Genomic DNA, 27,022 nt, shown 5'->3' on the forward strand with positions numbered 1-27,022 from the left:
ATCGTTCTCTCTCTCAGTTTTTCTTTCTAGTTGCAGCTCTCTCTCTCTCTCTCTCTAACAGATTCAGTCGATCGAACGGACGTCCATCACCGCCCATGACTCTGATGACTACTCCACCGTTAGATGTAACCATCCAATCCTTCACTCTCTCTTTTTTATTCTCTTTCTTTTTCTTTTCTTCTATTTCACTTCAATTCAATTTCGATCCCCGAAACGCCGCGTTTTTAACTGCCTGAATGCCTCTTTCAGTCCAGCTTGAAAACATAAATTCACCATTATCTGCGATTCTCATGTTTAGACGCCTAGGGTTTTGATCAGCAGATCCGAACTCTCACTCTCTCATTTTGTGTTTCTGTTGTTTTTTCAGCAGGACGACGAGATGTTGATCCCACACAATGACTTCGTCGAGGGTCCTCAGCCAATGGAAGGTAAAATTTTCAATTTAATTTCTTCTCTCTTTTCTTTTTTCTGTATGTTTCACAAGAAACTGAAAGAAAGTTGAATTTCATTTGAAGAAATGACGAATTCTTTTCTTTTTAGTTTCAGCTGAATGAAATGTCATATTTACATCATTATGCATTTTTTGTGTCGCTGAGATTTTCTATATAAATTTGATTCGTACTTCATAAATTTCAGGTTTTATTCTGCTTTTTAATTTTTAATTTTTTTTTATGTATTATTAGTGGCGCCGGACACTGCAAGTATGGCAGATGCACAAGCAGTTGATGATCCACCATCGGGAAGGTTCACATGGACAATTGAGAATTTCTCTAGGCTTAACACTAAGAAGCTCTACTCTGACATCTTCTTTGTTGGAGGCTTCAAATGGTAGTTTAATTGATCAATTTGTTCCTTTTGGAGTTCTTGCTCAATTAGTCTCGTATTATCAATCAATAAGATTTTTGTTGAATTGTAATGCACAGGCGGATACTTATTTTCCCCAAGGGCAACAATGTGGATCATTTGTCAATGTATCTTGATGTTGCCGATTCAGCAACTCTACCTTATGGATGGAGTAGATATGCACAGTTCAGCTTAGCTGTCAGCAACCAAATGCATAATAAATATACAATTAGAAAAGGTATATCTGGCAATACTGATTTTCCTATAATTCAATGAACCATTACATAGGAGTTCTGTTGGCATAGCATCTGTTTGTCAACAGTTTTACATGCCTCCTATAAAGCCAGTTAACCTTCTTTTATGTTCATCAAACTCTGTGTGTATTTTATGGACAGAAAATGAGAGACCACAATTTATACGTATGTGCTTCTTTTGTTGGACTATCTGCCTCGTATAACACTTATTATTGCCATCGTTTCTGTTTATGAATTCTTTACTGCACTGAGTGCTAGTTTGTACATCCATTTTATACTGTCCAAGTGGTTCTATTTAGTAAACTGCTCAATGGTCATTTTCTCTAGTTTGCGTGTTGCAAACATTCTGTCCAAGTGTATCCAAGATTGAGCTTTAATTCTTGTAGCATATATTCAGTGTGTCTTCTTACACCTTTTGTTTTTTTCTGAATGTTTATTTGGGAAGGGGATTTGAACCTGGGAGTTGGGACCTCCTTTCTGGAGGAGTGACTATCAATTAGTTTATTCCTCAGTTGCATTGTGTACCTTCTAGATAATTTATTCATGACCTTATGGAAGTGGAGTAATGAATGTAGTATGTTGAAGAATAATGGGTTGTGGGGCTCTGTCACCCTAAATTCAGTGACTGTTCAAGAAAATTTTAAGTCTGATTTCTTTCTTTTTCTTCTTTTTTTTTTTTTTTTTTTTTGGCATAATCTGATTGATAGAATCTATTGATGGTTGGTTCAACTTGTTTGTTGATTTCTTCTGTTCAATAAATAGAGCTTGAATTCAGGTCAAGCTATGAAAAATGAGTCTTCCACTGAAATTCTTAACTAGAATTTGAGATAAATTAAGGTTTACCTGGAGACATGTTGTTTTGCTTTCTTTTATAACTTTGTCAGAAATCTATATGTACTTTTTAAATATTGGAATAAGTGTCTACTCAATCAGGCAAGCTTTTACTGAGAAGAGCACTAAATAATTCAAGTGAACTTCTGGTGAATAAGATTCTTTTGTAAGTATGCCAGAGAAAGTAGGGAATGGAAAAAGTAGTTTGAAGCTAAATTTCTCAGACAATCAGAAAAAAAAAAATGAATCTAATGATTATGTGAAATTTTATGTCTTCTATCATGTCCCATGAGATCAAATAGATGAGTGCCACTTTTACTTATGATAGATTTTGTATTGTGAAATGTATGAAATAACTAGAGTTTTATTGTTTATTTAGGAAATGGAGTTTGGGGATGTTAATTTCTTTGGAAGCCTACTCTCTTGTATCAATGTCTAGTTCTATTTTATCGAGCATTGTTTTTTGAAACATTAGGCTGATGCGCCATTATATCATTGCTAACAGTTTGTATCAGGTGAACTATAGTATGATAACAACAACAACAACGACAAAAAACTAAACCTTATATCCCATAACTCTGGGGTTGGCTGTATAAAGGCCAAAAAACAGAATCATGTAAGGTCATAGTTTTGAAATTTAGCCAAGAAAGAGGAGGTGCATCAGTTTTTAAAATGAACTTCCACCATAACAATGCACTGCTTAAAGATGGCAATGAGTTATGTGATATTTAGTGTGAAGAAAATTTAGGCTACTTGAGATCACCTTGTTGTCCACTTGTTGGATATTTCTTTATCATGTAGGCTCAAATTTTATGTGACTGATGACAATACATTGTTCTCCGCCAGACACACAGCATCAGTTTAATGCACGTGAAAGTGATTGGGGCTTCACTTCATTCATGCCTCTTGGTGAATTATATGACCCTAGTAGAGGTTTTCTTGTGAATGACACATGCATAGTAGAAGCTGAGGTTGCTGTGCGTAAGGTTGCCGATTATTGGTCACATGACTCGAAAAAGGAGACTGGTTATGTTGGACTCAAGAACCAGGGAGCCACCTGTTATATGAACTCTCTCCTGCAAACTCTCTATCATATTCCCTACTTTAGAAAGGTTAGTATATTTATTCTTTATTACATGTCTTATAGGTAAAATTCTCAATTAAGTTCAATGTTCGAACTATACATTGCAGGCTGTGTATCATATGCCAACAACTGAGAATGACATGCCCTCAGGGAGCATTCCGTTGGCTTTGCAGAGTCTATTTTATAAGCTCCAGTATAGTGACACTAGCGTAGCAACCAAAGAGTTGACAAAATCCTTTGGATGGGACACATATGATTCTTTCATGCAGCATGATGTTCAGGAACTTAATAGGGTTCTCTGTGAAAAGCTTGAAGACAAAATGAAGGTATAGGTGTTTTCTTCTGTTAGTATTTTGTGATTGAATGCTTCTTCTTCTTCTTTACATTTATTTTCTTAAAAACTGTCTCAGGCAACAGTTGTGGAGGGTACAATACAACAGTTGTTTGAAGGGCATCATATGAATTATATTGAATGCATCAATGTGGACTATAAGTCAACGAGAAAGGAATCATTTTATGGTACAGTTTTAAGGTTACAATGGATGACTAGATTATTAAGGTTGATTTTTTGGGCCTTATGAATTTCATACAACTATTTGTAGATCTCCAGCTTGATGTCAAAGGCTGTGAGGATGTTTATGCTTCTTTTGACAAATACGTTGAAGTGGAGCGTCTTGAGGGTGACAATAGGTATCATGCTGAACAATATGGTTTACAGGTGAGATGCCTTGAAGATATCCTTCTGTTCAACTTTTTTACATGGAAATGTAGAACTTAGCGATTGGAGTTTACATTTAGGAAAACTGTGAAGAACTCAATAAGTTGATTCAAATCTGCTTGTCTTTGGTTGGTTGGGGTTGTCTCTTCTATTGGGTTTCTTTGTTTAGATATGCTAGGGAAGCGATTTGTTTCTCTCATGGTTTTAATTTGGATTTGTTTGACCATAGAGGATATAATTCTTGACATGGACTATTGAACCCAATGTTCTATACTTGTCTTACTCTCTTGCTTAAACGTTCTATCTAAACATAATGTTATTTTGGGCCTTTTCCAGGATGCTAGGAAAGGCGTTCTTTTCATTGACTTTCCTCCTGTCCTTCAACTTCAGTTGAAACGATTTGAGTATGATTTCATGCGGGATACTATGGTAAAGGTTAGTAGCTCAGGAGACAACTTTATATCCTGTTTATATATTTCTGCTGCTTTTATTAATGCTATTCTTGCATTGTTTGAATTAGGTTGATTAAAGTTATTTTCAAGCATTTACTACTGTTTCTTGAATTCTAAGCATGTGTAATACCCAAACTAGGATAAGGCTATATATAAAGCCGATCCTAAATGGTGGCCCATTAAATGTATAGGTAGCTTTCTATTTTGCTGGTTTGTGAACTCCTTTTTTGGCTTAAATTTTATGTAAATTTGGTTCATGAAAGTCTTGGGGAGATGATTCTTATGATATTGCGAAGTTTATCTTCCCCTTCCAAGAAGTTGTTCAATCTGAATGGTTGTCTATAAACTTTCTTTGATTAAACAAATATGTTTAATGTGAGAATTTACTTCTAACAGTGTATTGGAACTTCTTTTTCAAATATTATGTCCCCTTATTTCTAAATAAAATGAAGATGCTGGAACTGTTTTTTTCTTTTTTGCTAGTGCAATAGTATTATGGAATAAAATTTTAATTTTCTGAAGTACTTGTATATTGAGATTAATATTTTCACTTCTTAAAAGATTTAGTCCTAAGATGTTTCTAACACTCAATATTATTGAGTGGTACATAATTAATTTGTTTTCAATTATGTTATTGTTGATTAATGCAGCGAATATCATATGCCTGCAATATTTTAGCAATGGGTGGTCTGGATGAACACATGCATTATTTGCACCTTGCTCTTTTAGCTTCTTTCTATTTTGCTTTACAGGCTAGGTTTACATTTAAATTTAATTTCCATAGCCATTTTTCTGTTTTTTGATAAGCACAAATAGTAATATATAAAGCTTGCAGCTCTTGCTAGATAGCATTGTTTTTAACATGTGTGTTATAAGAAAATAAATAGTATTAGGAAGTGTATTGATTCCCACTTTTACTTGACCCCATGATATTGTCTAGATTGAATAGTCAAAAATATTTACTATTAGGGGGGCATTTGGTTGGGGGGAAATTTGAGATTTTCTTCCGGAATGTTGTTGTTGGGTATTCAAATTCCCATGTTTGGTTTTGGAGTATCACATTCCTGGGCTAATATTAGATTCCCAAAAGCACCCAAAATCCCAGAATCAGAAACTCACCTCTCCTTGTGATTTTTTAAGATTACGGGAAGAAAGTGACTTTTGTCCCGCATTTGACCTTAACAAAAAATATTTTCTTTCTATTTTACTCCCATGAAAATCAATGTATGAAAATTAAGTAATTGTGGATTGCTTTTGTTTTAAATTTTTTTTAATTGAGTACTCTTTTATATATATATTTTCCCACTCAAATGCTGCGTTTGTAGTTGTTGAAGTAATTGTGATTGTTTATTGTGTTTTTTTCAAAGCAGTATTTGACTTGATGGCTTTTGATTTAATAAGCATTTATCATGGGTATCGCAATTATTGCATTTCTTTGGACAGATATGCAGTATTTGGTATTTTTTTTTTTTTTTTATCTATTTGACTTGATAGCTTTTGATTTAATGAGCATTTATTATGGGTATGGCAATTACTGCTTTTCTGTTCTATTTGGTATTTAAATTTTTTTTTTCTGTATTTGACTTGATGGCTTTTGATTTAATGAGCATTTATTATGGGTATGGCAATTACTACGTTTCTTTGAACAGAAATGCAGTCTTTGGCATTTAATTTGTTTTTATCTGTTTGACTTGATGGCTTTGATTTAATAAATTGTTCATTGTATTTGTTCAATTACTGCATTTCCTGCGTTTCTTGGATGAAATTAACGCAATAATTGATGACTAATTATTATTATTATTTTTTTATAATTGGCCACTTGAATACTGTGTTTCCTGTGTTTCTTTGATGAAATTAACGTAGTAATTGATGTATTGTTGTGTTTGTTATGTAGTGAAGGATATTATAGCAAAAATACATGATTAAGTAATCTCAGATTCCCCCTAACCAAACATAGGAATCTAAAAATAGGATGCCATGAAAAATCACACTTCTCCCGGAATCACACTTTCCGAGGGATCACACCTTCCCTCAGAATCTAAGATTTTGCGAATCAAATGCCCTTTAAGTTTTCTTTGCTTATACTATCCTTTAACAATCAAATATTTGCAATTTGTGTAAAGGGCACTTCTGGAAATAGAGCAAATAGTGATAGATAAAACTTGCAGCCTTTGCTAGATAGCATTGCTTTTAACATGTATGTATTCTGAGAAAATGAATAGTATTATGAAGCATATTGATTCCCACTTTTACTTGGCCCCATGATATTTGTCCAAGATTGAATAGTAAGAAGTATTTACTATAAATTTTTCTTTGCTTGTACTATCCTTTACTATGACAATCAAATATTTGCAATTTAATTTAAGGGTGCTTCTGGAAATAGAATCAAAAGGAGCTTGGTCTTAAACTTATTACCTCTCCTTGAAGCAGTTGTCAAATAACCATGATACTAGTATGCCCGTGCACGCGCATGTGTGTGCATGTCTCAAATATTTCACCTTTAATCTCTGATATATGTGGAAATATTTGTTTAATAAGTTTTATTTTAATCATACTTTTTGTCTCAGATAAATGATCGCTACGAGTTCCCCTTGCAACTTGATCTAGATAGGGAGAATGGCAAGTATTTATCACCTGAGGCAGACAGAACTGTTCGCAACCTTTATACTCTTCACAGGTATTTGCTCAGTTTGTCATGCTGTAATTTTCATTTTGTTTACCACAGCTGCCTTCCTGCCTCCCTTGATTGTAAGAGACCTATAAATAAGGGAAGGTTTCAAAGAAACCTATATTTATAAAAGTTTAATCTGTTTTCAACTACAAATTATGGGATCATTTAATTAAGTAATAAATTATGAGATCATTTAATTAAGTAATCATGTTTTACGATGTAATGTTTAATCAAATCTAATCAGTTATTTAAAAACATGTAGTCTCAGTTAGATTTCAATGATTCATAGAATTCTTAAAATATGCCTGCAAGAAGTTTGAAGATTACTCAAAACCACAGAGTCTTGTTTGAAGCAAAAATACTCCACTGGTACCAAAGAATTACAAGTCTCTTAATAAATTTCTAATCAGTTCCAATTTACTAAAATCCTGCTTCAACTTGAACTCTAGAAAAATGAGATTAACCTATGGTTACGTTTCATCTTATAAGTATAGTCTCTTCCCTGAACTGATGTAATTAACAAAAATAACCTTCATTTGCTGAAGAAAATTGTCAATTTCAAGTTCAAAAGTAACTAAGGAACTTGTTTGCTTTTCTTCTTTTTGGACCTCTTACATCAGCCGACCCCAGAGTACGGGACCTCTTACATCAGATGTGTTGTACTGTTAATTATCATCATTCTTTGTTTATTGATAGTCTATTCATACCTTCATTCTTGTGGTTGATCATAGTGGTGACTACTTTGTGTTAAACTTTTTTTTTTAACCTCCATCATTGTGGGCATGGCTGTTCTTTTTGTTGTGGTTTCTTTATTTTTCGTCTTATTTTGGTCCTTTTTATTTTGTTGGAACCTGGCTTACGGTGGGTTATATATTTTATGTTATCCTTATCATCATTACCACCACCACTGGCTCTTTTTTTGGGATACCTGAGGCAACAAAATCACTAAAAGCCATTCTTAAGATGCCAATCTTCATCATTATGACAATTAATTATTAGGTTTTGTTGGTTACATGATCTTAAGCATTATATGTTGTTCATTTAATGAAGTTGGCTATTACTGAAAGTTATATGTTGTCTTATATAAAATCGTGCATGTTTCAAGTTTCAACTGATGGATAAGAGCATTTCAGTTATCTTAATTGTTATAATCATTATTCTGTTTAGCAGTAATAGTTCATGCTAATATGTTAAACCAGTGTTTACTTGGTCTCCATGGATTTAATAGAGGCCAATTGTGTAAGTTACTAAATAATCAAATATAGTAAAAAAATGCCAATCTAAGGGTATGCTGGTATTTTAATCATTAATTTCTGCAAATAGAGATTTCTTTCTGCATTTATTTTACACTTTGTGTCAAAGTTCTCTTCATCTTTTTCTCTTATTTTAACTGCTTATTTAAGACCGTGTAAACTATTTTAATTACTCATAGATGAGCATGCAAGAGGGTAGTAATATCATAATCATAATTCTGTAACGTTGTATGCAGTGTATTGGTTCACAGTGGTGGGGTGCATGGTGGGCACTACTATGCTTATATCAGGCCAACCCTCTCAGATCAGTGGTACCTATCATGTTTTGTAAATTTGTGGAATCCAAGCTTATATGCTAATTGCCTGTCTTTATTTTCTTGTTTTTACTCGTGCTCACTCTGGTGTTCACTGGGATTGGTCATCTAGGTTTAAGTTTGATGATGAAAGAGTCACAAAAGAAGATGTGAAGAGGGCATTGGAGGAGCAGTATGGTGGTGAAGAAGAGGTACTGTTGGAGGAGCCGTATGGTGCTTGTTAACATTGTTTTTTCTTTTATGCAGTTGTTTTCTTTCAGTTAACACTTTTTGTCTTACCTTCTTCCTTTCAATAGTTACCGCAGACAAATCCGGGGTTCATCAATGCTCCATTTAAATTTACTAAATACTCAAATGCATATATGCTTGTGTATATACGAGAAAGTGACAAGGAAAAAATAATCTGTAATGTGGATGAGAAGGATATTGCTGAACACCTGAGAGTAAGATGGCTGCTGATTCTTGTTAATTGTAATTTAAAATTTGCAATGCTGTTTATGTTCCCTGCAAAATATTGCTGTGTGCTTTGAACATCACATTTCAGATAAGATTGAAGAAAGAGCAAGAAGAGAAGGAGCAAAAGAGAAAGGAAAAAGCGGAGGCACATCTCTATACTCTTATAAAGGTACAATCTCTCTCTCTCTCTCTCTCAAATATATGGTTTCTGATCCCACTTTTCTATGCCATCAGGTTGCACGTAATGAGGACCTAGCTGAACAGATTGGAAGGGATATATACTTTGATCTTGTGGATCATGAAAAAGTTCGTAGCTTTCGTATTCAGAAACAGATGCCTTTTAATGTTTTCAAGGTACTTCAATATCATGTTTGATCTTTCTCAGACTTGTTTAAGTTTATTGTCTGGTACCAAAAGAAATGTGGACTGTAATACCATGGTTATGTTCTTAAGGTTTCCCTGGATTTTTCTTTTCCACATAATTTCTTAATAAAGGGTGATTTTCTGGTATTCTTCCTATATGCATAAAATTGTGGCCATTCTTAGTGTTTTGTTTGAGACAATTTTACTGTTGGGGAACAAACTAGTTAAGTATCTTTTTTCTTCTCAAATAGGTAAAGAACTGAAAAGAGTTGCTACTAATTTTATTTGTTTCCTCATTACGGAGGAAATGGTTTAGGACAAGTTTATATTTAGTAGAATTGATTGTATTATAAACCAAAATACTGATATTTCTTTACTAGTTCTTTTGATTGATTGAGCATTTTCTGTCAAAACTCAAGTTCTTTGCAGTAGGTTACTTATTAAACAAACGAATTTGGGGTTGCATACTGTAAAGGATATTGACTTGTAAAGGGTTTTGTAAATTCTCAGTTTCATGTTTTAAAGAGGTTTTTTTAATGAGAAACATAAAACATGTTTTGCATGTCAACAACATGGTATTGATGTGACATCATGTGGTTGGTATAGTGTTTTTTATAGTTTTTATTTTTTGTCTTCTCTTCTCTTCACTGTTTTTCTTCTTTTCTGTCCCTTCTTCCTTTTTTCAATGTTTTTTGCGCACTTTCTCTAGCACACCTTTTTTCTTATTTCTCTCATTGCCACTTTTCATGACAAATGGTTTAGCAGTGTTGTTTCCCCATTTCCTCCCTTTTGTTTTCTTTCTTCTCCTCCTTTCGGTCACTCCCATGCTTAACAAATTAAATACATAATATGGGAAAAGGTGATAAGATTCCAAAGTAGAAGCTTAAGTTCTTTGATTCAAAAGTCAGTAATGGAGATTAATCTCAGTCATTTTGTGCAAGTTTTGACTTTGGATCGAACTGAGAATTAGTGAAATTACAATCAAAGAGCAAAAATCCAAACACCCTTGCAAGTTGGAACCCACATTAGCCAAAATCCTCAAATCCAACCCCAAATTAACCCCAAGCGAAACCAATTACTAAGGAATCATGTCAAGCAATCACATCAGTGCCATATTCATGCCAAAGTTGAAACCAAAGAAAGATAAAATAAATTTGAGGGATTTCTTAGAGCTAGGAAAGGCTTGGTTCTGGCGAGGGAGCTGCGGGAAGCTGGTGAAGAGTGATGAAGAAAGAGAAAAGAAGGAAAAGGGTTGAACATTCTTGTTAGCTATGGATCCACAATGACTGTAGTGGTGTAGGAATGTGATTTGAGAGTGAAAGCAGAAAAAGAGGGAAAGTAGAAGACGAACGTGCGTGAGAGCATGTAACTTACTTGTACTTGTCACATTTCTTTTGCATGTTATGTGTGAAAGGCATCATATGACTGGCTAAAAGGCCAAATAAAATGAAAATATTATACCAATCAAAAGATGCCCTATTACTGCCAGTAGTATTTTAGAAGACAAAAATGGCACATTGGTGTGATTCAGTGTAATTTTATGGGCTGCGACATATGTATATTGTATTGTGCATTCGTGGCATCATTGGGTTGGCCGAGGCCAAAAATAAGATAAATGAGTAAATTGGTCAGAAAAAAGTTGAGAGGTAAAAGTACCACATTAGAGATTTTTTGAGTTAAAGGTTCCAAATTGAAAGATTGGACAGTAATTCGGACATTAATTTTCTTTAAACTCAAGATTTTGATGGTTTAACACCCCAAATTGTGTTTCCCATGTTTTCCCCTAAAAACCTTGCAACTCAATGAAAAATTGGGTGCGTGGGTGCGTTGATTTTCTATTATGCTCTTGACTATGTGAGCTTGTACTATAAAGTTAAAACAGTATGACTATATTATAAAGATTGAAAGGCATAGAAGAACCGTTATGGGTTTAATTATGAGTCTGTTGTCAAGAAATTTGCATGAAGAATTTGTGAAAGCTTTGAAAAGTCAAATATGTGGACAATTAATGTTTTTAAAAGGAATTAGTGAAGAATATGGTTGCACAGATTAGGATTCCACATGATAAGTTTCCTGATGTTGACGTGAATTTGGTGATTATGATGTTGGAAGTTCTGAAGTTTTTGAAGTGTCTGGTAAAAGATTTGAGTGATTAATTAAGTACTAATCAAGCTGAGAATATGGATGAGAATAGGCATGGCCATGATGTTACGGTGGAAGGCAGTTAGGCATTCCATTGCCAATCAAGATGAGAATGTGGTTGCCTTTTCTCCAAATGGTCTCTCTTTGAAATGATGTGCTTTTCCTGTTAGTTAAGTATCATGTGTTTGTTGTTTAACTTTCCTTGCTATGTACCATCATATATGGTTTTATTTTAAAGAAATTTCAAGCTTTAGTGAATATCTATTAGTTGCCTCCGTAGAACTTGGACCTTACATATTGGTATGAAGGCAACAACACCTCTAACTGAATGTTCTGTGTCTTAATATTGGAAATAAATTAATTAATTGTAGAAATTTTTACATTTTCACTGCTTTTGTTTCTGTTGTTTTGATCTAGCAGTTAAAATGATCCATTTGGTTTTAAATGCTTTACCAATAACCATGTGATGATTTCAATTAAAAGTTAGTGGTTTTCTGCATGTGCATGGTCATAGTTAGTGTCACTAATGTGCAGGTGTTTTATTGCATTACTGGTCCTTTAAAATAACATGGATGCTATGCTTTTCAGTTAGATCTGTTTTTATTTGCTTCTTTATTTATTTTGTATTTGTGATGATTTTCTTCTGTCTTGACACCAACCTAAATTTCTTTATTCTATAAGTATGAAGTTCGTGCCTGATAAAAGTTGAAGTTTCTTGACTCCTAACATCCTAATTTTTACATCCCAGGAAGAAGTTGCTAAAGAGTTTGGTATTCCCGTGCAATATCAACGTTTTTGGTTGTGGGCCAAGCGCCAAAACCATACATACCGTCCAAATCGACTGTTAAGTTCTCTGGAGGAAGCACAGACAGTTAGTGGCTTTTAATTTCTCTTCTTTCAATTTCTTTACTCGATGCATATTTTACTGCCTATTGCTCTGCTGGTGAACAACATATTGAAGAAACTGTTTGAATTAATCAATCCAAATTCTATAGTTCTGTCAGTTGTTTAATTAGGCTTCTTTGTCAACATAAAATTTTGAGTGATCGTCTTAATGTGTTAAATTTGATGATTGATTGCATTTTGAAAATTTTGAGTGATTATGAAATGGTTATCGAGCACTTCCTGAGAATAATTCATGTTTGTGACAGCCAATGATAGAATGAATTCTTGCCCTGGTGGAGGGAGGGCTGACGATGTTTTGTAGGTTGATTAGTTCTGAATGTTACAATGGTGAAGCTTAGGTTTTTGATTGGCTGTATGCAATAACACCATCCTTGTGTCTTAAGGGTTGTGGCAATTGGTTCTTTGTTTGTGAAAGACATTTCCAAAAGTTTCCACCATAACATTTACCCTGGATGTATTTGGTAGAAAATGTATTTAAAAGCTCATGCATTTTTTATTGTTCCATTGACCATTGATCTAATTTGAGATCATGAATTGAAAGACAGCCATTGCCATCGATAGTGTAGCATTAAACTCATGAGTCTTTTGAGTAAAGATGGATTATGGAGTAACATTTGTAGTCAACATTTCTTTCCAGGTTTCCAGCTGTCATAGGACTGCTGGTCCATCCATCTTATCTTCTTTGCATTATTGTTGTTTGTCTTGTTCTTGTTTGTTATCCTAGTTCAATATTTGGTGTATGATGTGATCTTTGTAATTAATTTCAATTTCTCTAGGTAGGACAACTGAGAGAGGTTTCAAATAAGGCAAATAATGCTGAACTGAAGTTGTTCCTGGAAGTGGAGCTTGGGCAGGTACCTATTGGATGATTTTCTTTTAAACTTTGGTTTGCTTGAAGCTCTTTGTTGCTGTGATGGAGCTCTATTTTACTGATCTTTACCATCATCCAGGATTTGCAGCCAGTTCCTCCACCTGAAAAGACTAAAGAAGATATTCTTCTTTTCTTTAAACTCTATGATCCTTTCAAAGAGGAGCTCCGGTAATTCCTGCATCCTACTTTTCCTTGGAGTGGAATTATTTGTGATTACTGATGCTTCTACTTCTGTGATGTCAGTTATCTTGGGAGGATGTTTGTGAAGGGTGCTAGCAAGCCAATGGAAATACTGACAAGGATCAACAAAATGGCTGGCTTTGGTCCTGACGAAGAGATTCAACTTTATGAGGTTGGCTATCCTGGATTTTCTAATTATGTTTACATGCGTCTGGTTTCAAAATCAATTTATATTTACCACATCTCACTTATCTCTTCCATGCACAGGAAATAAAATTTGAACCTAATGTCATGTGTGAACACATTGACAAGAAGGTCACATTCCGTACCTGTCAGGTGTGATAAATCGATGCTCAATTAGAATGCTTTTTTTGATAAGTTGGCAGGCCTTTGTAATAACTTACTTTTTTATCTTTTTGGCAACTATATGTACCTCTTGTTATTTGAATAATTTTTTCAGTTTCTCATAATTCTATTAAATTTGAGCAATCTTTACATAGTTTTATTCTCTCTCTCTCTTTTTTTTTTTTTGTGTGTGTTCTGTCTTTGTGAGCATATGTTCTAATTACAGCTTGAAGATGGAGATATTATTTGTTTTCAAAAATCATCTGAAGTTGGAAGAGAACAATGCCGTTATCCTGATGTTCCTTCATTTCTGGAGTATGTGCATAACCGTCAGGTATGGGAGGAATCTTCTTTGTGGCAGTATTAATTATTGAATTATGCTGCATGAAGAGTGATAATTTGATGGGGTTATAATTTTCCCTGGATGCAACATTTTCATTTTTATGTTTTTGCTATGTATTTAGATTTCTTGATGTTGTTGACGGTAGATTATATCTTGTGATCAAAATGTTTAGCCATAGGTTTGTGCTCAGAGAAAAATGTTGAGCTGTGGGATTTATTGCTTTGTGAGATATTTCTAAATCCTTTGTAATTTTTCCCTCACATTGTTAGAATGTTAGAGAGTGGGAACATTTTAAGGTGCTATCTAGTTAAATGAACTATTTTTATGGATCAGCATCTGTAATATCTATTCTAAACCTAGAATTAGAGGAATTTAGTTACTGGTGCTTTTTGGAAGTGTTTGATTTTAATTTTAAACCCTATTATATTGTATGTGTTTTAGATTTGTGTAATTGGGGATTTTTCTTCTCAAAATTAAGTTTTTATTCAAATTGGTCATATGTAGGTTGTTCGGTTTCGATCTTTAGAAAAACCAAAGGAGGATGAATTTTCTCTTGAGTTGTAAGTTTCTCCTATTGCTAAACTTTACAGCTTTTTAGTGGATACGTTCTGAAGTGAGTGTAATGAGTTTGATTGAATTTCTGCTTTTGGCATCGTTTGTCTAGGTCAAAGCTTTATAATTATGATGATGTTGTTGAAAGGGTGGCTCACCATCTTGGCTTGGATGATCCTTCCAAAATTAGGCTCACATCCCATAACTGTTATTCCCAGCAACCTAAACCCCAACCTATCAAGTATCGAGGAGTGGAACATTTGTCTGACATGCTGGTTCACTACAATCAGGTTTTAATAGCTACCTAATTGTGGTTCTGTTTGATACTATTCATTGTTCCTTTAATTTTTTTTCAATCAATTATAATAATTTTGATTATTGCTGAAACAAGGTATATTTCTGTTTTTGGTAGAATTCTGATATTCTATATTATGAAGTATTGGATATACCTTTACCAGAACTCCAATGCCTCAAAACATTGAAAGTTGCTTTTCATCATGCTACCAAAGATGAAGTAAGTACAGATTATAAAATTAAAATGTTTCAATTATTATTTATTTCAATGTGTATTGTCAGGTTTTGTTCCTCACTGATTATTTGTTAATTCTCAGGTAGTGATTCATGCTATTAGATTGCCAAAGCAGAGTACTGTAGGAGATGTTCTTGATGACCTCAAGACAAAGGTAACTATTACAACTTTGTTTTTTCCACTCCTGAAGTTTCTCCTTCAAAATATAAAAAATGTGAAATTGTGCCTTTAGTCAACATGAATTATTTTTAATGATCATCTTAGCTTCTAGATAAAAGCATTTTTGTTGTTTTGCTGATATGTGATACAAGTACAGTTCCCATATTATGTTGTCATATTTAAATTGGATATGAACTCAACACCAAACTCTGGACTACATGGATGCAGTTCCCATGTAATGATATGATATTACTTATGATTTTGAAATGTTTAAAGAGAATGATAACTTGCAGCTTCATATGTGTCAGCATATGCAGGTATCTTTGCAAAGAGCATAGAGAGGATAAAATTATTGTTTTGTTCCAATATAAACCTTACCAATATTCTAAAATTAATGTTATTAGATACCTTGATATTCTAAATTTTATGAACTGGTTTCATTTTGGTTAGCTCTAAACATGACAAATGCTTCAATGCTTTTCCTTGTTTCAGAAGTTCAAATAGGGAAATGACAACAAAAACCAACCAAAGGTTTTGCCGGTATCTGGGGCTGGTTACTCGGAGTAGGCATGGCTGTCATCTATTTAGTACAATATTCTTATTGAGATTAGTCAAATTAAAAATTTTTTTAATAGTTTCCAGTACACCTTTTTGGTTCTTTCTTAGCCTCTTTCAACTCCCATAATTCCCTCTCTTTTTCCAGGATGAAAGGATTTGAACCTGAGACTTCAGTTTAAAGTCGCAAGTTTTAACTATTAGGATGCCCCCTTGGGGATAATAAATATTATTTTTGCTATCTTCTTTTGGCTGGGGTATGGGTCTTCGGCTATGGTTATGTATCCTAGAATTTGACATGCCAATTGTTAGGGATAGAAGATATTGAGATACTGCTTGGAAAGAGGATTGGCTATGGGGATGTCTTCCAAGTTATAGTGTTTGAATTTGTAATATTACTTAGTAGTTTAACCATTTCTTATGTGGAGCGAAACAGGGTAAATTAGAAAAATTCTTCTGCTGATAAACCACAAATTGCCATAACCCCTGTAATGTCAACCATTTACCTTTTGTGGGGTCCACTGCAAGGTCTTTAAAATGAAGACTACTTTGATTTTTTGGGGTAATATTCCCTTGTATCTCTTGCCTTTACAAAAATACCTCAAATTACCATTTTTATGAAATTAAAATACCCTTTTTTTCTTCCTTTATTCACTCTTCTACTTACCATTTTTGTATCTTCACCTATTACCTGAGGAACTTTTCTCCTTAGCTCTTCACTCACAACTGTTTCTTTCTCTCCCAATATTGCTGCCCCTCCTTTTTCTTTTGCCCTTTATCTTCTTCTTTCCCTTCCTTTTGTTTTCTTAAAAATGACCATTTTTAAGAAATTAAAATACTCTCTTGAAGAAATTCATGAGAATTTTATTTATGAATTCTTAAGAAACTTTCTAGAGTACAAGAGTATATATATATAGCTAAAACATCAAATCTGGCAAATCCCATGATATCCTAGAGATAATACAAATTCCTTCACAAATATCGTGAGACATAGCCCTAAATTCAGCTTCAGCACTACTTCGAGCTACCACTGCTTGTTTCTTGCTCCTTAAAGTGACCAAGTTGCCCCACACATATGTACAATACCCCTATAATTGGCCTTCGGTTTGTCACAAAACCAGCCCAATCTGCATCTAAGAAAATCTCCACATCTCTATTTAGTATTTTTCTGAAGTGCAACCCTTTACCTGGATTTTTTTTCAAGTATTGAAGGATCTGATATGTTGCTTCCATACGTCTCTTTGTAGGATTGTTCATAAATCTGCTCACCAAATAAATTAATTTTCCCACAAGTCTCAAGTATCTGTTTTGGTCTGCAAGAGGACTTCCATCTCCAGTTCCCATCTTGATATTTGGGTCCATCAGAGCATCCATTGGTTTACACCCGAGCATTCTTGTCTCTTTGAGAAGATCAAGTACATATTTTTGTTGTGAAACGAAAATACTATTTCTTGATCAAGCTACTTTCATGCCAAGAAAATATCGAAGCTGTCCCAAGTCTTTAATTTCAAACTTTTTAGCTAGAAGAGTCTTCAATCCAACTATTTCCTCTTCATAATCTCATGTGAAGACAATATTGTCAACATAAACAATCATAATAGCAATCTTGCTATTTGGTGAATGTTTGACAAACGTAGTGTGTTTGGATTGGCATTGTAAGAGCCCATTCTTTTTAATAGCCTTAGTCAAATGATCAAACTAGATGTGAGGCCATATAAGGATTTATGAAGCTTACACACCTTGCCGATGTTGTCCTAGTTGTCAAACCCTGGTGGAATCTTCATGTAGACCTCTTCCACTAGATCACCATTCAGAAATGCATTTTTGATGTCGAGTTGGTGAAGAGCCAATCTAGGTTTGCAGCAAGTGATAGTAATACACGGATAGAATTCATTTTTGCTAAAGGAGCAAACATCTCCTCATAATCAATCTCGTAAGATTGAGTGAGCCCCTTAGCCACAAGATGAGCTTTGAATCTATTCACACTTCTGTTTGTATTGTGTTTGATAGTAAAAATCCATTTACATCCCACTGGGCTCTTTTTTCCAGGAAGATTAGTAATTTTCCATGTGCCATTTTTTTCTAGTGCTTGCATTTCTTCCATTACCGCGGGCTTCCATTTTGGTTGTTCAAATGCTTCTTAGATGGTATTCGGTATATGAACATCAGTTAATGATGTAACTAGTGCTCATTTAGTAGGAAACAACCCTTCATAGGAAACAAAGTTCGAACAGCGTGCTAAGTACATGATCTCACACCTTTTCTTATATCAATGGGCTGATCAAGATCACTAGTAAAATCAATAGAGATAGGTTCAGTAATTGTGTTACCTGTATGAATTTCAAAGGTCCCTGGATTTGGTTCAGAATCTTGGTTCTGTGTTGGAGATGTATAGGTCCCTATCTCCTTTCTAAGATCTTGGTCTCCTTGAGTATGCAATCATTTCCTTAGCTTTTGTCCCTTGCATGGTTTCAGGAGATTTTGGAGACTTAGGATGATTAGTTGACTCAGAAGAAGAAGAAGAAGAAGAATTTGAAATGGGAATTTGAATTAGCAGACAAGTAGAGGAAGGATTAGATGATGGCTCAATCTCCCAAAGTTGATATTCCCTAGAACTCTCCCCCTGAATATCGGCTTTGGGATAGAATGTCTGATTCTAAAAAGATGACATCCATAGAAGTTTAAAACTTTTTGGTGGTTGGTGAATAGTATTTGTAGCCTTTTTGGTTATGTGAGTAGCCAAGAAATATACACCTAAGTGATCTGGGGTCTAGTTATTGTGTTGTTGTTGGTGTATATGAACAAAGGTAGTACCTCCGAACACTTTAACTGGTATGGAGGAAATGATTTGGACATGAGGGTAGGTTTTGAGAAGTGTTTGACAAAGGGTTTGGAATTTTAGTACTCAAAAAGGCATCCTATTGATAAGAAAGGCTACTATCAAGACTGCCTCTCCCCAAAAATGTTTCGGGAAATGAAAGGCTAGCATAATAGATCTTGCAGCTTCCATCAGGTGTTTGTTCTTCCACTCGATAACTTCGTTTTGTTGAGGAGTTTCAGTATATGAGCTCTGATGAATAATTCCTTGATCTAACAAGTAAGATCCAAGACTTGAGTGATAGTATTCTCGCCCCATTATCTATTCTGAGCACTTGAATTTTTGCTTGAAATTGACTTTGCACAATCATGTTGAAATTTTGAAATATTGAGCTAACCTTTGACTTGTCTTTCATGAGGAACAACCATGTAACTCTAGTGTGATCATTAATGAAGGTAACAAACCATCTGGAGCCTATAATATTGTGAACCCTTGATGGTCCCCAAACATCACTATGGATCGTAGAAAAAGGATGAGTTGATATGTATGGTTGACTTGGATATGAATTGTGATTGTGTTTGGAAAACTGACATTTCACGTTGATAAGACTCGAAACCTTTATTGAATAAATCAGGGAACAATTTTTTGAGGTACAAGAAATTTGGATGTCCTAAATGATAGTGCTATAACATGATTGTATTTTCTTTACTCTTACTAGAAGATGAAACCAAGCAAGCACTCTTCCATGATTGTCTTTTAGATTCTTCATCTCTAAGGAGATAGAGTCCAGCTCACATCCTAGCATTGCCAATCTTCTTCCCTGAATCCAAGCCTTGAAATTCACACATGCTGGAAAGAAATGTACTTACACAAATAAGATCTCTTGTAATTTTATTAATAGACAAAAGGTTGCAATCTAAATTAGGGACATGAAGAATAGAGTCAAGTGTTATGTCCTTTGAAATAAGGACTGAACCTGTCCTGGCTACTCGGGAGAGTGACTCATATGCTATTCGAACTTAGGCTTTTAGAACATGGGCTATATTCATGGAACACCGATGCATCACTAGTCATGTGGTTTGATGCGCCTAAATCAACAATCCAAGGTCTTGATTTTCCAGTTTGCACAAGTAGAGCATTGAGAGAGTTACCTTTTTGTGCAATAGACGTTGTACTTACAACTAACTTAGTGTTATGAGGAGATTGCTGAACAATTTTTTGAAGGAGTTCCAACAACTCTTTATCGAACGGGCTTGATTTTGGGGGTGTTGGAGTTGTCTTGGTGGTGGCAGAATTTTCATGACTCTTGATTTCGAGTAGAACGTGGTTTGTAGTCAGCAGGTTTTCCATGGATTTGCAAACAATTTTTTCGTGTCTTGCCTTCTGACTGTGGTTACACCTAAAGTCTGTTACCTTGTTTCTGTCGATTTTCACCACCTTGGTAGGATTTTGGTCCTCGTGCAGCAAGGGCTGAATTTTTTGTCTCTTGTGAATTGCATGATGTCCTTAGCATCACTTTCTTTATACTCTCTTCTTGATGGATCTCAGAGAAAACTTCTCGGATGCTGGGTAATGGCTTAATGCTAAGAATTGTCCCATGAACATCATTAAGGCTCTTGTATAGACCAAGTAGAAACTTATAAACAGTCTTTCTCCACTATTTTCCTGTATTGTTGGCTATCGTCAGGGCATTTCCATGCTATTTCTTCAAAGATATTTAATTGCTGCATATAATGAGTTAAGGAATTAAAACATTCCGTGATAAGAGGAGTCTCCTTGTTGTAGGTCATGTAGAGTGCTTTTGATCTCTAATATCGCAGACATATTATCTACATTGAGTAGGTTTCTTTTGTAGCATCCCAAATCTCCTTGGCAGTTTTGTAGTACATGAAATTCTCACCAATCTCATCGGTCATACAATTGACCAACCACGACATTACCATGTTATTCTCCAACTTCCAGGTTCGGTACTTCGTGTCATCCTTGCTGGGTGAAATAGCCATTCCCGTGAGACAATCCTCCTTTCCTTTTCCACATACAAATAGCATCACTGATTGAGACCATTGGATGAAGTTTTGCCCATTGAGTTTGTGACCAGTGATAGGCAAAATAGGTGGCTCGGACACACCAGTGCTGTTGGCCATGGAGTAGATAGAAAGAAAAAAAAAAAAAAAAAAAAAAAAAAATATATATATATATATATATATATATATATATAGGTTTTGATGAGTCAGGATGACGCACTGATACCATGAAGAAATTCATGACAATTTTATTTATGAACTAATAAGAATCTTTCTAGAGTACAATAGTGTGTGTATATATATATGTAGCGAAAACATCAATCTAGCAAATCCCATGATTTCCTAGAGATAATAACAAATCAACTAAAAATCCTCTAACAATAAATAGAAACTACCAAGTAGGAATTTGATCAATGAACCAAACCCCTTTTATTTAGGAAACAACCAAAATACTAAATGAACGATACTTAAATCTGGTTAGGAATCGGTTTTCAACATTTCTTTTTCTTTGTTTCTCTACTGATCTACTTGCCATTTTTTCTCTTTACCCATTACCCGAGGAACTTTTCTCCTCAGCTCTTCACAGTTTCTTTCTCTCCCAATATTGCTACCCGTCCCTTTCTTGTTTCCTCCTTTCTTTTCTTCTTTCGCTTAGCGTTTTCTTTGCATCTCTCTCTCTCTAGCTTGTGTGAGGAAAGTTGAGAAGGCAAAATGCATAAATTAGTGAAAAAAAAAAGCTTTGCTTGGGGAGCAACAGCCCAAATTGTGGTGTTATCTCCTAACCTGAATCTGGTGATCTGACACAGATCCAACACTCATTCCAGTTTTGAGCCTTCTTGACATCTGTACACCAAAATGTCAAGTCCAAGATACTTTTGTTGTGATATAAGCCCTTTTGGTGATTAATAGAAGACCTGGTGACATTTTCCTGTACTCGAACTAAAATTACAAAATTCTTCAAGGAATTTCCTGTTTTAAAGTTGAAAGACTGAGAAGGTAAAAGTAAATAAGTGGAAATTTTTTTCCTGGTGTAGTGTGGAGGATTTGTAATAAAATTCATTTTGATTGAGCGTTTTCCTTTTCCTTAATGGTTTAAGTTTCTTCACCCACTAACTACCGATGAGCCCTTCCCTTTTTTTATTTTTTATTTTTTGGCAATAATAAGGTAATGGTTTTATGGAAAATTATAGAAGCCCAAATTGTTTCTTGCTGAGTTTTTGGTAACAAAGATTTGTTTGTTGCTTTATTTATTTTGAGTTTATAGTTAATAAAATGGCATGTATGAAACATATTAACTTTTAAAGTATCCTCATAATATCACATTTTTTATTTGCCAAGTCATTCTTCTTGTGTCTTTATCCATGCTTTATTGTTTAGAGTTTCTTTATTTATATGAAAATAAGTTATACTTCAACTTTCTATGAGAAAATTATCTGCATTGTTTTCCTTAGAGAAGAATTCAGCAAATTGCTTTGCATTGATGTGGTGCAGGTGGAGTTGTCTCATCCCATTGCCGAACTTAGATTACTTGAAGTTTTCTATCACAAGATATACAAGGTATTCAATAATCTTCTCAATGATTCTAAACATTTGTCTGCTTCCTGGATTTTATGCATAAATATGGCCGTGTGCAAGCATGAGCATATGTATGTGTAGAACTGGCAAAGCTGACCCAAATGCAAGAAATCCATCCAACCTGAAATCGACTCAAAATGATTTGATGAGGAAAAGCACGATATGAACCCATCCAACCCAAACCCAAACAATCTGAAATTAAATTGATTTGATTTTAAAATTCAATAATTGGGACTTAAATGACCCGAACTCAAATAGCCCGAGTGTTGAACCTGAATGATCCAAACCTGAAATGACCTCCATTGCATGCTCTATATGTGGGTGTGCCTGTGTCTGGCTTTGTAAGTGGCTTAACTGCTGCTGGTTGCTAGAGGTGAGTGTGTGAATGTTTGGAAGTTTTTAATAAAGTTGGTCCTTTCTTTTTCCATCATAAATAATTTATAAATAATCAATGAGTTTTGGTAATGATTTGGATTTGTGTTGTAAATTTGCTTTGAAGTAAATGTTCTTGTAGTAAGTGTGATAACAATGTTCTTGTATGACACGTTGCATGAGATAATATACTATAGCAGTAAATTTTTTAGAACTCTTCTTTTAACTTCTTTATATTGAATGTTCTTGTATTTGAACTTCTTTATATTGAATGCTTGCTCTCATTAAGATTCTGAGAAAAGGTATGTCTAACTTGATCTCCTTGTTTTTAAATTGTTCTGTGAACTTGGTTCTCTATTTTTTATTGTCATTTCTTAAATTTTCACATATCATGACCATTATTTGCAAAAGTGATTTGTAGCTTCTGGTTCTGTGGAAATTTTGAAAATTGCACCCATCTTTTTTTTCTTTGTGGGCATATAAAAATTTGCCTCCATCTTTGCCTTTTGTTCAATTGCTGAGTCATTGAGGTTTATTCTTTAACTAGTGTTCAGTGAGTGGGTTGATACCCGATGGACAAAAGCTAGAATTCCAAAATTTGGCAGTTTGTTTTTTCTGTGTGGCTTTATTTAGGACTTCAGACCTATGACCATTTCTTTATGAACTTTGTTATCTTGTTTTTATTTTGCAGATCTTCCCGCTCAGTGACAAGATAGAGAATATAAATGATCAATATTGGACATTACGTGCAGAGGAGGTAAGGCTCTTTGTTCTACAAGTTTGTCCAAGAACATGTGTTTATTTACCAGTCTTAAATTTTGTAAACCATACCTTTTGAAATCCTGACCTGATAGATTGTTCCATTAATTTCTACTTGACGTTAACTTGATATTAAAGTAGAACTATCTTAAACCTTGTTAACTTCACATGTTTTGCATGCATGGTAGCCTTGATAATGCTTTGAATTTATTTTCATGTATAATTGTGCTGAAGGTAATGCCCACCTAATATGCCATTTAAAAATTTTGTGGCCATTTACGGCTTACTCTGTCACAAGCAGCAAAATGGTAGATTGTCTATTTTGGCTGATTTTTGTCCAACAAATTATTTGAAAAATATTTAGTTTTTTTTTAGGAGCCGCTGATTAAGTATAATGGATACAGAAACAGAAAGAATGTGATCCACTTGAGTCCAAATTTGATTTTGAGCACTTCCAAGTTTTAATAGGAGAATGGTGCAAAATTCTCTCTTTGCTTCACTTTGTGAAATATTTTTATTTGTCTTCCTATGTTTTGTGAATTTTTTTTATTTGTCTTCTGTTGTTTCTGATTTTATTTTCATTTTTCATTTTTTATAGTGACCAAAATAATCCAACAGTTTTTACTAATCCTGATCATACAATGAAATAACTGGTGGGATGTACCACAAGTTCCTTTCCATTTTGTCAAACTATAGTGCTTCTTGTTTTCCCTTTTCTTACACTTTGTTTTTCCTTTTCCCATCTTCCTTCTTGTGGTCTGATCTTGATTTCTTATTGCCTTAGATACCAGAAGAGGAGAAAAACATTGGTCCTCATGATCGCTTGATTCATGTTTATCATTTTATGAAAGACTCAGCACAAAACCAAGTGGTAAGTGCATGAATGCCATACTGCCCTCCCTTGGGTGAACCAATATTTTTTCAAAATATTATTCATTTTATACTGATGAATTGTTTAAAAAAATTTAGTGGCATAAAGGTCACTTGTTGCTTTGCTTATCTGTTCATTTCTTGGTTAACCGTTAACCTTTAACAGCAGGTGCAGAATTTTGGGGAGCCATTTTTCCTTGTTATTCATGAGGGTGAGACATTAGCTGAAGTTAAAGTGCGAATTCAGAAAAGATTGCAGGTTCCAGAAGTGGAATTTGTAAATGTACGGTCTTTATCTGAGACCAAAGCCAATCTTATTATTTTATGCTTATCACGATTGCATTGCTGATCTTTTCAGTTTTCTATATTGTTTTCCCTTCTTTCATTTCCCTTTTGTTTATTTGTTTGTGTTTTATTTATTTATTTGTTTATTTTATGGATATAAGCAAACTGAACAGTTGTACAATTTCTTCCCATTTTTTCAAATATTTATTTTTTTTGGTTATTCCTGCCCAGTGGAAGTTTGCATTTTTGTCACTGGGTCGTCCTGAGTATCTTGAGGACTCAGATGTTGTGTCTACTCGTTTTCAGGTTCTCTCTAATCTACAAGTTTTTCTTGAGATATTGTTGCTATTTATCAGACTGATCTTTTACATTGTTGTAGAGAAGGGATGTATATGGTGCTTGGGAACAGTATCTAGGACTGGAACACTCTGACAATGCCCCTAAGAGGTCATATGCAGCAAATCAGGTATGAATATTTCTGAATAGCTTTTATTCTAGTTAGGGGATTTTGGATGATGCCATCATGTTCTGCCACTACTGTTATTTTTTGAAATGATGGTGGTGATCCAGAGGCAGATATACCTTTAAAACTAGCCCGAAAATTAAAAAAAAAAAAATTTGAAGGACAATTTTTTTCAGGACACCCCTAAAGTTTTGCCATAAATACCCTTTACGTGGACAATTAGTAAATTCATTGGCAATTTTTTATATATTAGAAGTAGGCAATTCCGAAAAGAAAATTCTAGATCCACCATTGTGGTGATTGCTGAATTGTAGTGGTCGGAACAATAGTTTTGTGGAAAAATGTTTCCAGTTAAAAGATTCTGAATTTAGGTATTTGAAAGTACATTTGGACTAAGTTTTACTTCCCATGTTAAAAAGATCTTGGAACTTTAGTATGACATGAAACATTTTTGGCCCCAAGAACAATCTCCCCTCCCCCCCCCCCCCCCCCCCCCCACACACACACACACACACACGCACCTTGGAACAAAAGGAGAAGGAAAAATACCTTCTCATTCAAGTCAGTTACTGCACATAATAGCTGATTGAACTTGTTAGTAGAGGGAACTTGGGTTTATCGACTCCAGATACCCTGTTCGCACCAAATAAGTCGGCTGATAAGAAAGGAAATATTCTGTTTGTGGTTAAGATACTTTATTATCATCTTGATTGAATTTTGCAGAATCGTCATACATTTGAGAAGCCAGTAAAAATCTACAATTAGATAAAAATCAGAAGAGTGGAAACTATTGTATCTGGTGAAATCTGTTCTCGATGGTATGTGCAGCTGTGTAATAAGCAAGAAGCCGGAAGGGGTCTCTTTTTTGAGTACTGCAAGAGCTGTTTCCATGTATATCAGGTGTGTGTGATTCTTTCAAGATAATGAGAGAATGTCAACCTACTACTCTGCATATTTTCTCCATAATTTGAAACTGTCTAGCGTGTCACTGGGGTGATTTAGGTAGCATTTCATGTTAAATTCCGTTGTAATTTACTACACAAGATTTTGGTTTTGCTTTTGTTGTCAAATGTTCTTTTTGGAGGGCTGGTGGGGTGGTTGGGGATTGTATAGAAAGTATAGCCTGCCAAGAGAATTATATCTTTTAATCTTCTTTTTTTTGGGTCTCCTTGTCTCAAAATTCTTAATTACCGGTTCACTGGTTTTCATAGATGCCCAAGAGCATTGAGACGTCCGTATATGTTGTCACTGCTTCTGGGGCTTCCAGCTCTTTAGTAATACAATCATCAAATCATCTGCTCAACATTTAGTCTTGGCTGCAACTTAAATAAATAAATAAAATGAAATTAAAGAAACGAACGTGAGGTACACATCAAAGGTCAAACCACTCAAAAAGGTCCGTTATTCTTATGAAATTCGTATCTCAGTCATTGTATTGTTATAGCTTTAAACTAAGCCGTTGCACTTTTGAAAATTAGGCAACATGAGCCCTTATTATTAACCAACGAGGTTTTGATTTAATGATAAGGAGGTAGTTTTGAAATTTAAAGTGTTAGATTTAAATTTTATTATGTAAATTCAGTTTAATTTTATGCTGAATTTATTTAATTATATTTGATTGTTGATTTGTTCATTGTAATTTTTCTTCTTGTATCGGTAAGTTAAAAAGAGAAACTGCCGGCATTACATTGGTAGATTATAAATCTAATGTTAAACAAGATATAAGATTTAGTAAGCTTTATATTTTCATCTCAACCTTTCTTGAAAAAAAAGTTAAAACTTCAACAATATTTTTTTTTTTTTTTTAGAGATAATATAGAAAGAGAAAAGCACAGAGAAAATAGTAGCAACAGATTGAATCTCTTATTTTTTTTTAAGCTCCTTTATTGGCGTTACAAAAAGAATCACTTTGTTGTTTTACCCGCTATTTTAATGGTGTTTCAAAACACACTGTTGTTTTAGCTTTAATCATTATTGGTGCTCTGGAAAGTTTGGGAGCTGTGAAAGAAAGTAAAGCAGCTGAATTCATGGGAGA

General features: G+C 34.3%; 1 protein-coding gene across 5 annotated transcripts; it reads left to right on the top strand.

Moving 5' to 3' along the window:
- LOC111310422 (ubiquitin C-terminal hydrolase 13-like) lies at nucleotides 1–26,153 on the top strand. Of its 5 annotated transcripts, XR_016330402.1 has the most exons (33): nucleotides 1–125; nucleotides 368–428; nucleotides 684–828; nucleotides 924–1,081; nucleotides 2,775–3,040; nucleotides 3,120–3,338; nucleotides 3,423–3,531; nucleotides 3,615–3,730; nucleotides 4,067–4,165; nucleotides 6,750–6,859; nucleotides 8,343–8,417; nucleotides 8,533–8,611; nucleotides 8,717–8,863; nucleotides 8,965–9,045; nucleotides 9,111–9,230; nucleotides 12,130–12,252; nucleotides 13,064–13,141; nucleotides 13,238–13,326; nucleotides 13,402–13,510; nucleotides 13,606–13,674; nucleotides 13,910–14,017; nucleotides 14,531–14,586; nucleotides 14,691–14,868; nucleotides 14,991–15,092; nucleotides 15,190–15,261; nucleotides 15,759–15,833; nucleotides 22,155–22,220; nucleotides 23,302–23,367; nucleotides 24,154–24,240; nucleotides 24,409–24,522; nucleotides 24,756–24,830; nucleotides 24,904–24,990; nucleotides 25,711–26,153. XR_016330402.1 is itself a non-coding variant. In XM_022909868.2 (32 exons), the coding sequence occupies exons 1-32, from the start codon at nucleotides 96–98 to the stop codon at nucleotides 25,750–25,752; spliced, it is 3,339 nt and encodes a 1,112-aa protein (XP_022765603.2). In that variant the 5' UTR covers nucleotides 1–95; the 3' UTR covers nucleotides 25,753–26,153. The 5 variants fall into 5 exon arrangements, 4 of the variants coding, with proteins under 4 accessions (XP_022765603.2, XP_089604710.1, XP_089604711.1 ...); XM_022909868.2 differs by lacking the exon at nucleotides 15,759–15,833 and having other exon boundaries at nucleotides 24,406–24,522; XM_089748584.1 differs by lacking the exon at nucleotides 15,759–15,833.
- The last annotated feature ends 869 nt before the right edge of the window (nucleotides 26,154–27,022 follow it).

The sequence above is a fragment of the Durio zibethinus genome, chromosome 19, assembly GCF_047325235.1.
Source record: "Durio zibethinus cultivar Kanyao isolate XHJ-2024 chromosome 19, ASM4732523v1, whole genome shotgun sequence".
NCBI lineage: Eukaryota > Viridiplantae > Streptophyta > Magnoliopsida > Malvales > Malvaceae > Durio > Durio zibethinus.

Coding starts and splice junctions, on each gene's coding strand:
- LOC111310422 (XM_022909868.2), top strand. CDS start 96: ATGACTCTGATGACTACTCCACCGTTAGAT. Junction 13,142..13,237: donor TGGAAGTGGAGCTTGGGCAG/GTACCTATTGGA, acceptor ACCATCATCCAG/GATTTGCAGCCAGTTCCTCC. Junction 22,221..23,301: donor TCTATCACAAGATATACAAG/GTATTCAATAAT, acceptor TTTATTTTGCAG/ATCTTCCCGCTCAGTGACAA.